We start from the raw sequence: 12168 nt of genomic DNA, 5'->3' as shown, positions 1-12168 counted from the left end.
CCCACCTCACAATCTCTGTCACTTTCCCTCTTTCCTTTTAGGAACAATCGGAATGCACCAGATGATTTCCATTGTTCTTTTCCTCATCCTTGTCATCATCTTCACTGTGACTGTGTTTGTATACAGGTGAGAGATCAAGCAAGATGATTTTGATACCTGAGATCTAATCAATCATTTCTAAATGTGATTCTGGTTCTGTTCTACAAATATGGGTACGTCTTAAATACCTACTGTATGTACACACAGAAAGCTGAAGCTGGAGAAGGAGTTGGTCGCTCAGTTATGGAGGATCGCTTGGGAGGACATTCAGATGAGCAATCTGGAAAAGGCCCTGAAAAGCACCGGCAGCAAACTCACACTCTCTCTAGTAAAACACAGATACAGTACATACTACATACTAGTGCACACTCATATTAACAGCTCTCTGGTTTTCCATTTTAATATTAATTTGATTTGATTATTTATTATAATTACTATCATTATTATATCACTTGTTCTCTCTCATTCTCTACAGAGAGGTTCAAACTATGGATCACTGCTGACAGCTGAGGGTAATTTCCAGATGTTCGCTAAGACTGGCTACTTTAAGGTATCTTTCTGACAAGCTCTGTTTAACCATTTACATGGTAACCCTTCACAATAAGGTTCAATTTGGTAATTGTGTATTATGAACTAACAATGATCAACATTATTCACAGCATTTATTATTTTGTAATAGGTTAAGGATAATTTAGAAATATTTAGTCATTGCCAGTTTATGTTTGTTCATATGTTCAATAATGTTAATTTATACAAGTTGAAATGTTAAAAATGTATGAGTAGTAATTTATGCATTAACTATTTATAATTCAAAATTTTACCATTTAAATGTTTGTTAGAACCTCAAAATGCACACATGCTACCCACTGCAAACATAACGTGTGTGCGCGCTTATTTTTTCCCCAGGGAAACATTGTAGCCATTAAATACATCAACAGAAAACGCATCGAGTTAACGAGGAAAGTGTTGTTTGAACTGAAGCATGTGAGTGTCATGCTGTTTTTTGCTCTAAACGAGGATTATTTTGCTAATCTGATTATAATCATTACAAATACAATACCATTCAAAGTTTTGGGGTCAGTTTGATTTTTTTTCTTTTTAAAGAAATTAATACTTCTTTTTAGTAAGGATGCATTAAATGGATCGAATTGATTGTATAATTCAAAAGATTTCTATTTCAAATAAATGTTGTTCTTTTGAACTTTCAATTGATCAAAGAATCCTGAAAAGGTGTATCACAGTTTCCATAAAAACATTAAGCAGCAGAACCATTTTCAACATTGATAATAATAAGAAAAGGCTCTTGAGCACCGAATCATCATATTGGAATGATTTCTGAAGGATCATGTGACACTGAAAACTGGAGTAATGGAGTAATCTTATCGACCCTAAAAAATTGAAATGGTACTGTAGGTTCACAAAATACCAACAAGTGAAGTGTTTTGTTTATAAATGTTTGTAAAGATATACTGTGAATTGTGAACAATAGTGCATGTTTGTTCTCCAGATGAGAGATGTGCAGAATGAGCATTTGACTCGTTTTATCGGCGCCTGCATCGACCCGCCCAATATCTGCATCGTCACAGAATACTGCCCTCGAGGCAGCCTGCAGGTACTGACACACAGGATTCTGTCATTGTAGGGACTTCTCATTGACTTACTGTGCTAATGATGTTTTCTATCCTCTAACCCTAAACTCAACCTTTACAGAAACAATTCTGCATTTTTGTTTTAATTAAAATTCCTTGTGTGGGCCATTGGCTTATCAATTTAGATTATTTCAGATCTTTTTGATGACATGCAGAGCCACACTCATACATCAATATGAAAATGTGCATGTACACACACTGTTTCTAATGGCTGTAGAAGATCTCAGGTTGGCAGGTTATGAAGGAAATGTTTAAATGTACCAAATGTGGAATTGCCAGCCTAAAGCTGTGGTCACATTAGTGAAAATTCACAATCAAAAAAGGTCCATTGTCTATATCAATGGTGTAGTGATATGTTTGGACACTCTAAACAAATAATTTAATTATGTTCTAAATATCGAACCAAATTACATTTGCAAACATGTCAGATCCTTTTTGTAAGAAAAATGTATTAAGTCAGCCCCCCCAATATCTTGATTTTTAGTTGTTTTAATTATATTTTCATACTTGTTTGGTCTTATTTTAAATAATTTTAAGTCATATTGTGGCCCCCTTTGTTCCCTAGTGGTCCCTGGCTCCCAGTTGAGAACCACTGCATTATTAAGTTTGCCTCAAGTCCAAATACTTTTTGGGCCGTATATGTATGTATATGTACTTGCCTCAGTTTTTTCTGCATCTACGCACAGGACATTTTGGAGAACGAAAGCATCACACTTGACTGGATGTTCAAATATTCTCTAGTCAGTGACATAGTAAAGGTAGAGACCCTTCTCTTTACTTAAAGTGAAATTTACCATAAAAGGTTAGTTTACCCAGAAATGAAAAAATTGTCATCAATTACTCATCCTCATGTTGTTCCAAAGCCATAAGACTTTTGTTCATCTTCGAAACACAAATGAAGATATTTTGATGAAATCTGAGAGCTTTCTATCCCTCCATTGACAGTCCACGCAACTAGAACCTTGTAGCTTCAAAAAGTTCATAAAGAGATTGTAAAACTAATCCATATCAATTGAGTGGTTTAGTCCAAATTTTCTGAAGAGACTCGATCACTTTATATGATGAACAGATTATTTTTTAGTTTTTTTCACATACAAACATTGATCAGCGAACATAAAGAGAAGCTCAACCGTACTTGCTTGATGCACGACAATAAAGCTCTTGCGGAAGCTCAAACGTTCACACAAGAATGAACCTCATTGGTTCCCGCACGTCAAGCAAGCATGCTTGAGCTACCGTTCATCATAACTGATGTTTGGGTTGATAAATGTTTATATGTGAATAAAAGCCAAAATTCAATCTGTTCATCATATAAAGCGATCAAATCTCTTCAGAAAATTCTGACTAAATCCATACGGATTAGTTTTACGATCTTTTTATGAACTTTTTGAAGCGACAAAGTTGTAGTTGTGTGGAAAAATGACAGATTTCATTTAAAATATCTTCATTTGTGTTTCGAAGATGAACGAAAGTCTTACAGGTTTGGAACGACATGAAGTTAAGTAAATGACAGAATTTTCATTTTTGGAGGAACTATCCCTTTAAGTGTTCATGCATTTATTTTCCATGATAACTTTCTATTTTCTCTCATTTTACTCCGTTCCTGCCCTCTTGCTTTCTTTCATGCTATCCAATCTTCCTCTCCCCTCAGGGCATGGCTTTCCTCCATAACAGTGTGATTGTATCCCATGGCAACCTGAAGTCATCCAACTGTGTGGTTGACAATCGTTTTGTGCTAAAGATCACTGACTATGGGCTGTCCAGCATCAGGAAAGAGTCAGACACGGAGGATGCCCACTCTTATTATGCACGTCAGTCATGTGACCTTTCTTCTTTGTCAATTCATGTGTCAAATTTACTCACATGCCTACAATTTCCACGACACGCATGCATGCAAACCTCAGTCACGGTCTCTGTTGTTCACTGTCAGTCCCCTGTCTGTCTGTGTGCATTTGCATATGCCTGTGTGTAGGTAAGCTGTGGACGGCTCCAGAGCTGTTGAGATTGGAGTGCTTTCCTCCAGGAGGCACGCAAAAGGGCGACGTCTACAGTTTTGGCATCATACTTCAGGAAGTGGCTCTGCGCAGAGGAGTCTTTTACCTGGAGGGAGACTCGCTAAGCCCCAAAGGTCAGAGATCAAATCTTGCCAATACACGTGTCATAAATTTCACAATTAGCCTAAGTCTCTATCCTGTTTTTGATATTAAATCCTAAACCTTAAACATGTATGTACTCTCATTTTGTTTCAAACCTTTATGACTTTCAGTGGAGCAAAAAAGGAGACATTTTGAAAAATGTTTTTTTTTAACCCATAAAATGAAAGTCAGTGTTGTTTTCCTCACAGAAGAAAGTCATACAGGTCTGGAACAATTCTTTAAAGCTTCATATAGGATGTAATCATAAAAGCATCATAAAAGCAATCAATTTGACTCATCCATATGACTATATTCCAAGTCCTCTGGTCATTTTATAGTTTTATGTGAAGAATAGACTGAAATTTTAATTGTTATTCACTGATAATTCTTCCCTCCTGTAAACTGTTAACCAGATAATTAAGTCAGTACACCAGATCAGACCGATTCATGAATGAATTTTTGTGAACTGGATGAAGCGATTCATTGAAAACATCTGATTTAAAAGAACATTTTGTTAATGAATCAGGCATTAGTGCTTTTCTCATGAACATGCCAAGGAGATCTAGAGCAAATGTCAGTTTTTTATAAATTTTTTGCCTAGATTTATAGTAGAGGAGTCAACACTATTTGCCAAAAGTCAGAGCCAGTTACAGATAATGGCCAGTCAGAGTTGACTGATTTGACAGAAAATTGCATAGTGTATTAGTGCACCCACTTTGGTTTCAGCATTTAGAATATGATTCCATCCAGTCGGAGGGAATTTAAAAATGTTTGATTTTTGAGCCAATTTTTAGAACAGATTGTTTTCATTTGTCATGCGTATCCTAGCAACAAGATGCCTGTTTGTTGAGTTTGGAAAAGCTTGAAAGTAGTGTGTGATCCTCAGTCGTTTATATGATGCCCAGTTTTGCCCAGTCTGCAAGTGTATGATGTCTAGCATTATAATTTTTATATAATTAAGTTTAGAGTTTAATTTCACATTACGTTTCTGTTTCATATGGCTTCAGAACATCTGAAATATTGCTCACAAGTCGAACTGGACTGATGATTTTGTAGTACTTTCATGTTCTTTTTGAAGCTTGAAAGCCTTAGTTCCCATTCAATTGCCAATGGTAAAAGTCTGGTTTTATGTCTTCTCCTTTTAATTAATAAATTAATGTCATTCATTTTTATTCCTTTAATATCATTCATTTTGATTCTCCATGAGATTTGGGGTCTGAAATACTTGGGGCATGAGAACAATTTGAGGAGGATGAAAAACATGGTTTTCTGCCTCTTTCTAAAACGCTTCAAAATATTGATGCACGGCTCTGCACTCACGCAAATTACTCTCGAGAGCCTTCACAGTGACAGGAATGAAAGACGCTAATGAACCAGGTTCTTCAGAGAGGTCAACAAATACACAACCAGACGGCATTCACAATTGTGCTCACACACACACATATGCATATTCTCACTTTACAACAGACACATCAAAGATGATCTTTTACACGTACTGTATGTATGCATAAGAACACCCTCACAAGCTCTTAATTTGGCAGTCCACTACCCCTCTCAGTCCGCTGTCAGTGAGTTTGTCTGAAGAGGAAGACACTTGACATTATCTTGTCATTTCGCCAAAATACTCACAAATTGCATCCCCTGTATATAGTTCTCTTTTTTTTCTGCAGAGAACAACCCTTAGGTGGTGAAGAGCTCTCTCATTCGTACATAGAAGTCAGTCATAGTGTCAGACTTTTGCATTTGTATGATTTTACAGAGTTGCTAATTGCCATAAAATATAAAAATCACGACGTACTAAAATGTTGCTAAAGTAACGTTCCGAATCGTCTCCATTGCATCTATAATTTCAATCCACACTGAATGAAAGAAAAGCTGTATAAATCACTGTCTTTTTATATCACTTTCAGAGACACTCAAAGGTTTGTTTGTTCTTTGTCACACAAACACATACACGCATATCCATCCACACTTGTCTCTTTCACTCTCTTTCCCTCTCTTATCTAATTTATGGATTTAATCATGTGATTCAGATTACAGCCCACAAAGCGATGTATGTATGTGTGTTTTATGTGAAGAACAGACTTCTGGTACACATACAAACAGAGATAATGTGCTGTCAGCATATCTGGAGCTCGTGATCTCAGCACTATAATCAGAACTGACATAGAAGAGGAGATCATATCAATCTTCACCGGGCGGCACACATATGCACTTGGGCACCTTGGTAATGAGATTACTGTTGGCAAAGATTATGGTTGTAGACTGGTGAATCAATCAACCTAGTGTATACTTGGCCAACCAATCAACCTGGCACCACCAGCACACATAAATACAAAACACAAACACAAAGAAATTGTGCAGCAGTAAAGATGACCTGAGCTCTGAAGAGCTGTTTCTTATCAGGACAGATTGTCCGTGAAAAGCCTCTCAGACGGAGCTGAGAAATGGTGTTTTTACTAGAGTGCTACAACCCACAGCCGTTTCTGCCAGGCTTTCAGAGCTGTAAGAGCCTGATGAATAGAGCTGAGAGAGATCAGGCAGAGGATGGAAAACGGAGATAAAACATTGTGGGAGTTTGTGGGAATAAGGCAGATGGAAAATGCCATGATGCAACAGATAATAGAGAGAAAAGGAAGGAAGGCGCATTGACAGGCAAAATGTCTAAAGACTACTGATACTGTTGAAGTTAAAGGAACAGTTCATCCCCCCAAAAAACACAATCATTTTATGTACGCCTTATTGAAGTTACAACGTAATGGAAGATGTGATATGACCAATCATTTCTTCCATATTTTTGAAGGACATACAAGTGAAAAAGATCGAAAATAAAAAAACATTAGGGCTTGGGTTCATGGGTTCAATCTCACAGTTGTTAATTGGATGGAGGCAGATCTGAATGCAAATTATCACATTTTAATTAAAAATGATAAGGTACAAAAAAAAATGTAATTGCTTGCATGGATCAATCGTTCATAATAAGATCAAAAACATGTATTTAGAAAATAAACAGGGTAAATTTCTAAATTTAAAATCAGGACTCATAACCAATAAAATGGCCTCATATTTAAATTCTGTTTTATTTTGTCTTAATTACTAAAAACTAAAATCAGCTGTTTTAATTGATACAAGTGAATTTCACAAATTATAATGTTGTACAGTATGAAAAATGAATATTCATTTTGATATTTGCTAAAGATAACATTTACAGGGTTAAATTATTAGTGTTTTTAAAGATTAACTTTGTGTGAGAGATGACGACAAAGGTAATATAAATGTAAAAATATGATTTTGAGGGTGAGTAAATGATTACTGTATAATTGTTTTGGGGGTTTTCTGTGCTCAAACGTTCCCCTCTCTCTATTTTTCTTGCTCTCCCGCTTTCTTTGGTTGTGTATAGAGATTGTGGACCGCCTAGCTCTGGGTGAATGGCCGTATCTACGGCCATCAGTGAACCCTCAGGCCCACAGTGAAGAGCTGGGTCAGCTGATGCAGCGCTGTTGGGCTGAAGAATCATCAGACAGACCAGAGTTCAACCATATTAGTGTGTTACTCCGCAAACAGAATAGGTCTGTCCCTTTTTACCCTCTAGTTATCGCCATCTATACTGCCTCACTTGTTTACTTATTTCTGTAACATTTCGTTCTGAACAATTTTATAAAATGCGTCTTATTGCTCACCCGATTCTGTCTCTTTCTTTGTCTCGCATTCTCTTTCTCAGGGAGCACAGAAGTAATATCTTGGATAATCTTTTGTCTCGAATGGAGCAGTATGCTAATAATCTGGAGGAGCTGGTAGAGGAGAGGACTCAAGCCTACCTGGAGGAGAAACGCAAGGCTGAAGCTTTACTGTACCAAATCCTCCCTCAGTCAGTTCACTTGACATACTGCACAAATAATAAATCAACTATAAAATAATCCTATACACACTTGGTTGACTCTCATAGGACTTGATTTCTGATTTCTGTTGTGTGTGGTAGTTCAGTGGCAGACCAGCTGAAGAAGGGTGAGACAGTGCAGGCTGAAGCTTTTGACTCTGTCACCATTTACTTTAGTGATATTGTGGGTTTCACGGCCCTGTCAGCAGAGAGCACACCTTTGCAGGTATCTTACACTAAAACAATCCTGTTTTTTTTAGTATTTGACCCGTTTAAGATTTTAATTGTGTTTCTCTCATAGATCGTCACCCTCCTCAATGACCTTTACACCTGCTTTGATGCCATTATAGACAATTTTGATGTTTACAAGGTATCACCACCTCATACCTGACCACATATTTGCCCTAAACAGCTGTATACATCTGTAACTTTTGTCAACAAATAATGTCTTTATTTATTCCTCATTTTCATTTTCTTCTTGCATTTAACAATTTTATCTTTCCAAGCTTAATAACAAAATAAAAACGTAAAATCATAAAAAATTAAATGTTTGTTGACTGTTTATCACTTTTTTGGCAACTAAATGAGTAAATAAATAATCAAGTAAATAAATAATCTTTTAATGGCCATTTTATTGAAGTGACATTTTGTTCATATGGAAATATGAATTCATTTTACCTTTTGCTTTAAAAAATATATATATCTGGTCATTTTAAAAGGGTTTTATTTCATTCTTTTTGTATTAAAATCTTAAGGGATATTTTTTCTTTGAAAAGGGAGACAATACTTAATTAGCATATTTTAAATAAATATTGGATGCATCCTAATAGAAAATGTGTGTATTTTCATATTGCAAAGTTTGTCATTAAAATAAATAAAAAATATAGCCTGTAGACCTTAGTCAGGGTACACTGTCGTTCAAATGTTTGCTGTTGGTTTTTGAAAGAAGTTTCTTATGCTCACCAATGCTGCAATTATTTGATCAACAACACTATAATTTATTGAACACACTATACTTCTATCCCTCACAGCCTTATTTTCATTCCTGTCAAAAATTAAATATGGTGCTACTCTTACTAATGTCTATTCACCTAATCCTGGCTTAATCTAAACCCTGTCTGTAAAACCGGGCCTACGTGTATTAGTCTTGTGTTTTGTGCTGATGTGGATCTCTGTCTGATGTGGTGGTTTTGTTTCTAATTGTTCCTTAGGTGGAGACAATAGGAGATGCCTACATGGTGGTTTCAGGATTGCCAGTACGGAACGGGAAACTGCACGGTCATGAGATCGCACGCATGTCGCTTGCTCTGCTGGAGGCTGTTAAAACATTTAAGATTCGCCACCGACCTGATGAGCAGCTCAAATTACGAATCGGCCTTCACAGTGGTTAGAATGAATGCATCACTCTCAATTAGGTTGAACTAGTCTTTTAAATTAGCAGAAAACTGACAGGGATTCTTCTGGTTGTAATAAGTTTTGTTAACATATAATTGCTATCTATTACAGACATATTTCTCAAATTCACCCATAGACTAGAGAACTTTTACTTTAGCATGCATAGTTTTGAACAGCATTTCCATGTGTATGTGTGTTTCAGGCCCTGTCTGTGCAGGAGTAGTTGGGCTGAAGATGCCTCGGTACTGTCTCTTTGGAGACACAGTAAACACATCCTCTCGCATGGAGTCAAATGGAGAACGTAAGGACTTACTGTTCCCATTCCCACCAAATAGCAACTTGTGCAAGAGTAGCAAGAGCAAGAGTTCAGGTCAGTTAGGTCAGGGTTAGTGGTTTGAGCCATGACTTTATACGAAGGGTATGAGACAAGAACTGAAGACATATTGAGTGTGTTTAATTTCTATAATAGATTTGAAGTATAGGATTGTAAATTGTATAGAATCTGTTCAATTCATTTCTGCAGACCACACTGAGGTTGAGATAACTACATATTCCCCTGGTTTCAGAGACAAGGCTTTAACCTAGTCCCAGATTAAAATCCATGTTTGAGCTGTTTTAACTGAAAGCAATTTGCACTGATATATCTTCAAATATGGCAGCGGCATTGTTTTGTCTCAAGATGCACACCAGTAATGTTTTTTTTCTAAGGAACATTTATAAAAGCTACTTAAATGCCCTAATCCTGGCTTAATCTAAGCCCTGTTTGTGTAACCAAGACATTAAAAATTAGCATTTTTAGTATTAGCCTTAGGTTACCAGACGTATTTAATTTTCAACACCAATATTCCATAATGAAATTATCAATCATTCAAGAAGCCTAAACAAAAAAAGTTGATGAAAAGATTTGATTGTAATTCCGATTTAATTATTTCCCCCACCACCTGTTTCCCCACATAAACGCTGCCAGATAAATGAGAAATATCAGCCGGCTTTAGATAACACTTGACAAAAGCAAAACAAATTGCAATCAGGAAAGACATTAATTTTGAGTAGATTGGCATATATCACAATCCATACATCACGCCTGCCTCGATCATCATAATCCTGATTGATACTTTTTACTGTGGGGGTTTTACTGCACACTGGGTTTTACTGGGGGTTTTACGCCATTTATGTGCATTTCCAGTATCAGGACGTGCTCAACTGTTTAGCATGTCCCTAATTAAAAAAAAAAACTATTGTTAACTTAAACTTTTTTATTATTATTATTGTTAATTGAAATAAAGCTGATATATAAATATTAAATGACAAACTTAACATGAAAATACTATGAAAATTAAAAATGTTTCCTTGGTATCTAAAGGCTAATTTACACTGCACCGACAGGTATCGACCAATGATGACAGTCACCAGATGAACTTAGACATTCCAAGACCCAACAAACCCGATTCCACATGTTCCTGAACTGAATTTAAATAATTTTAAAGTGAAGTAGTAAATTGACTAAAACTAAAAAAATTATAAAAATGACAAGCAAGCAACGAAAATTTTAACTAAAATTAAAATAAAAGCTAATTCAAAATATTCATAAATATAGTAATATTATATAAATAATACAAAAATAAATAAGCCAATCAAAAATAATTGGCTCTTTTAATTACCTGCTGCTGGAAATTACATGAGTAAATAATGTTTGCCAACACACTTAAGTCAACACGATGAAGTGAGCTGTGTAAACTCAACTAATCAGTGTATATACAGTAACACTGTAATCATTTACACGCTGTTATCCCGCAGCACTGAAGATTCATGTGTCGTCAGCCACTCGAGATGTGCTGCAGGAGTTCAACTGTTTCCAGCTGGAGCTGAGAGGAGAAGTGGAGATGAAGGGAAAAGGGAAGATGACGACCTACTGGCTTCTGGGGGAAATGAAGGACAGTGATTGAGATGGTGGGGAGTGAGAGTGTAAAGCCCCAACGGGATCAGCAGAGACACACTGACTATAGTCAAATGCACCCAGGGGAACCAAGCCAAGACTGTTGGGCGCCGGTTCTGTTGGCCAAATGCACACGCATGTAATCCTGTACAGCACTAGATGATGTCTGACCTTGTATATATGTACTTTAAGATGTTTCTTTTGTAAGAGCACCAGCTGCAGCTGTAAATGGAGTGAAGTTTGAGTGTGATTGAATATCGCCCCCTGGTGGATAAGTAGCAGCACTGCTGGCTTAAAATATAGTAGGCTAAATAAATATGATTACTTCCAGCCAGGGTGTGTGTGAGAAAAAACATGAAAATATTAAAGATGATGATGTTATTACTCATAATTTAACTCACCCACCCCCACCCCCAAAAAATCACTTGGCTTTCATAATTCAAATCTTTTGAAGACAAATAATTTACTATTTTGTCATTTATTTCATTGAAGTAATATTTCTAGATTCTTATATTCCAAATAATTTGTATCACCCAGTCGGACTCTTGCGCACATAAACATTCTTCCTTAAGCCATTTAGACGCATTGCTCTCTGGTTTATGGTCCTCGTTTTGAGAGTTTTTGGTGTAATTGATGCAATTTCGTGAGCCAAGCAGAGCTACAGCAGCTTAAATAAAGCATAAATAGAATCAACCTGCTAACAGATCCGTAACATCACTCAGTTTGATTTTAGATCATTTTCCCAGCTTTTTCATTATACATGCAGAGTCTACATGGGAGACTTGGAGATTGAAACAGAATTTATTCTTTATCAAATATCATCTATGAGAAGCACTTTGCCTTTGTATTATTTTGCATGCTTGAATGTTTACTTACTTTTTATGCCTTTATATTTGTTTCATAGTCAGTAAAGTGAAATGGTTCTAATGGCATAGAGTCTATCTCCAAATGATCTTAAGGTCGTGATTATAATGCACCACATTCATATAGAAGGCTGACATTCATTTCTGACTGCAATCAAGATCTGTATCATTTTAAAATCATCTTTTAATTTCTTATATTCTCTTGAGTCTATATAAGTACCTGCCTGAAACTGCAATTACTTACAACCAACTTGAGTGGATTCTCTCACTTATT

At 36.2% G+C, this 12168-nt stretch overlaps 1 protein-coding gene across 2 annotated transcripts in view; it reads left to right on the top strand.

The window, feature by feature from the left end:
- npr1b (natriuretic peptide receptor 1b) overlaps nucleotides 1-11962 on the top strand; it is a 44711-nt gene extending 32749 nt beyond the window's left edge. For both annotated transcript variants that reach the window (XM_079894741.1, XM_079894742.1), the window contains exons 8-22: nucleotides 42-126; nucleotides 247-367; nucleotides 515-589; nucleotides 946-1023; nucleotides 1547-1651; nucleotides 2375-2446; nucleotides 3340-3499; nucleotides 3661-3816; nucleotides 7224-7392; nucleotides 7545-7691; nucleotides 7803-7926; nucleotides 8002-8070; nucleotides 8912-9086; nucleotides 9298-9396; nucleotides 10893-11962. In XM_079894741.1, the coding sequence (XP_079750867.1) occupies nucleotides 42-126; nucleotides 247-367; nucleotides 515-589; nucleotides 946-1023; nucleotides 1547-1651; nucleotides 2375-2446; nucleotides 3340-3499; nucleotides 3661-3816; nucleotides 7224-7392; nucleotides 7545-7691; nucleotides 7803-7926; nucleotides 8002-8070; nucleotides 8912-9086; nucleotides 9298-9396; nucleotides 10893-11041 (1784 nt within the window). In that variant the 3' untranslated portion in view covers nucleotides 11042-11962. The remainder of the gene's footprint in view (nucleotides 1-41; nucleotides 127-246; nucleotides 368-514; nucleotides 590-945; nucleotides 1024-1546; nucleotides 1652-2374; nucleotides 2447-3339; nucleotides 3500-3660; nucleotides 3817-7223; nucleotides 7393-7544; nucleotides 7692-7802; nucleotides 7927-8001; nucleotides 8071-8911; nucleotides 9087-9297; nucleotides 9397-10892) is intronic.
- Nucleotides 11963-12168: the final 206 nt, after the last annotated feature.

Source organism: Squalius cephalus (assembly GCF_949319135.1).
Source record: "Squalius cephalus genome assembly, chromosome: 15".
In the NCBI taxonomy this organism is placed as follows: Eukaryota; Metazoa; Chordata; class Actinopteri; order Cypriniformes; family Leuciscidae; genus Squalius; species Squalius cephalus.
The sequence above is the reverse complement of the archived record's forward strand: the minus strand, read 5'-3'. Positions and strand labels throughout refer to the sequence as shown.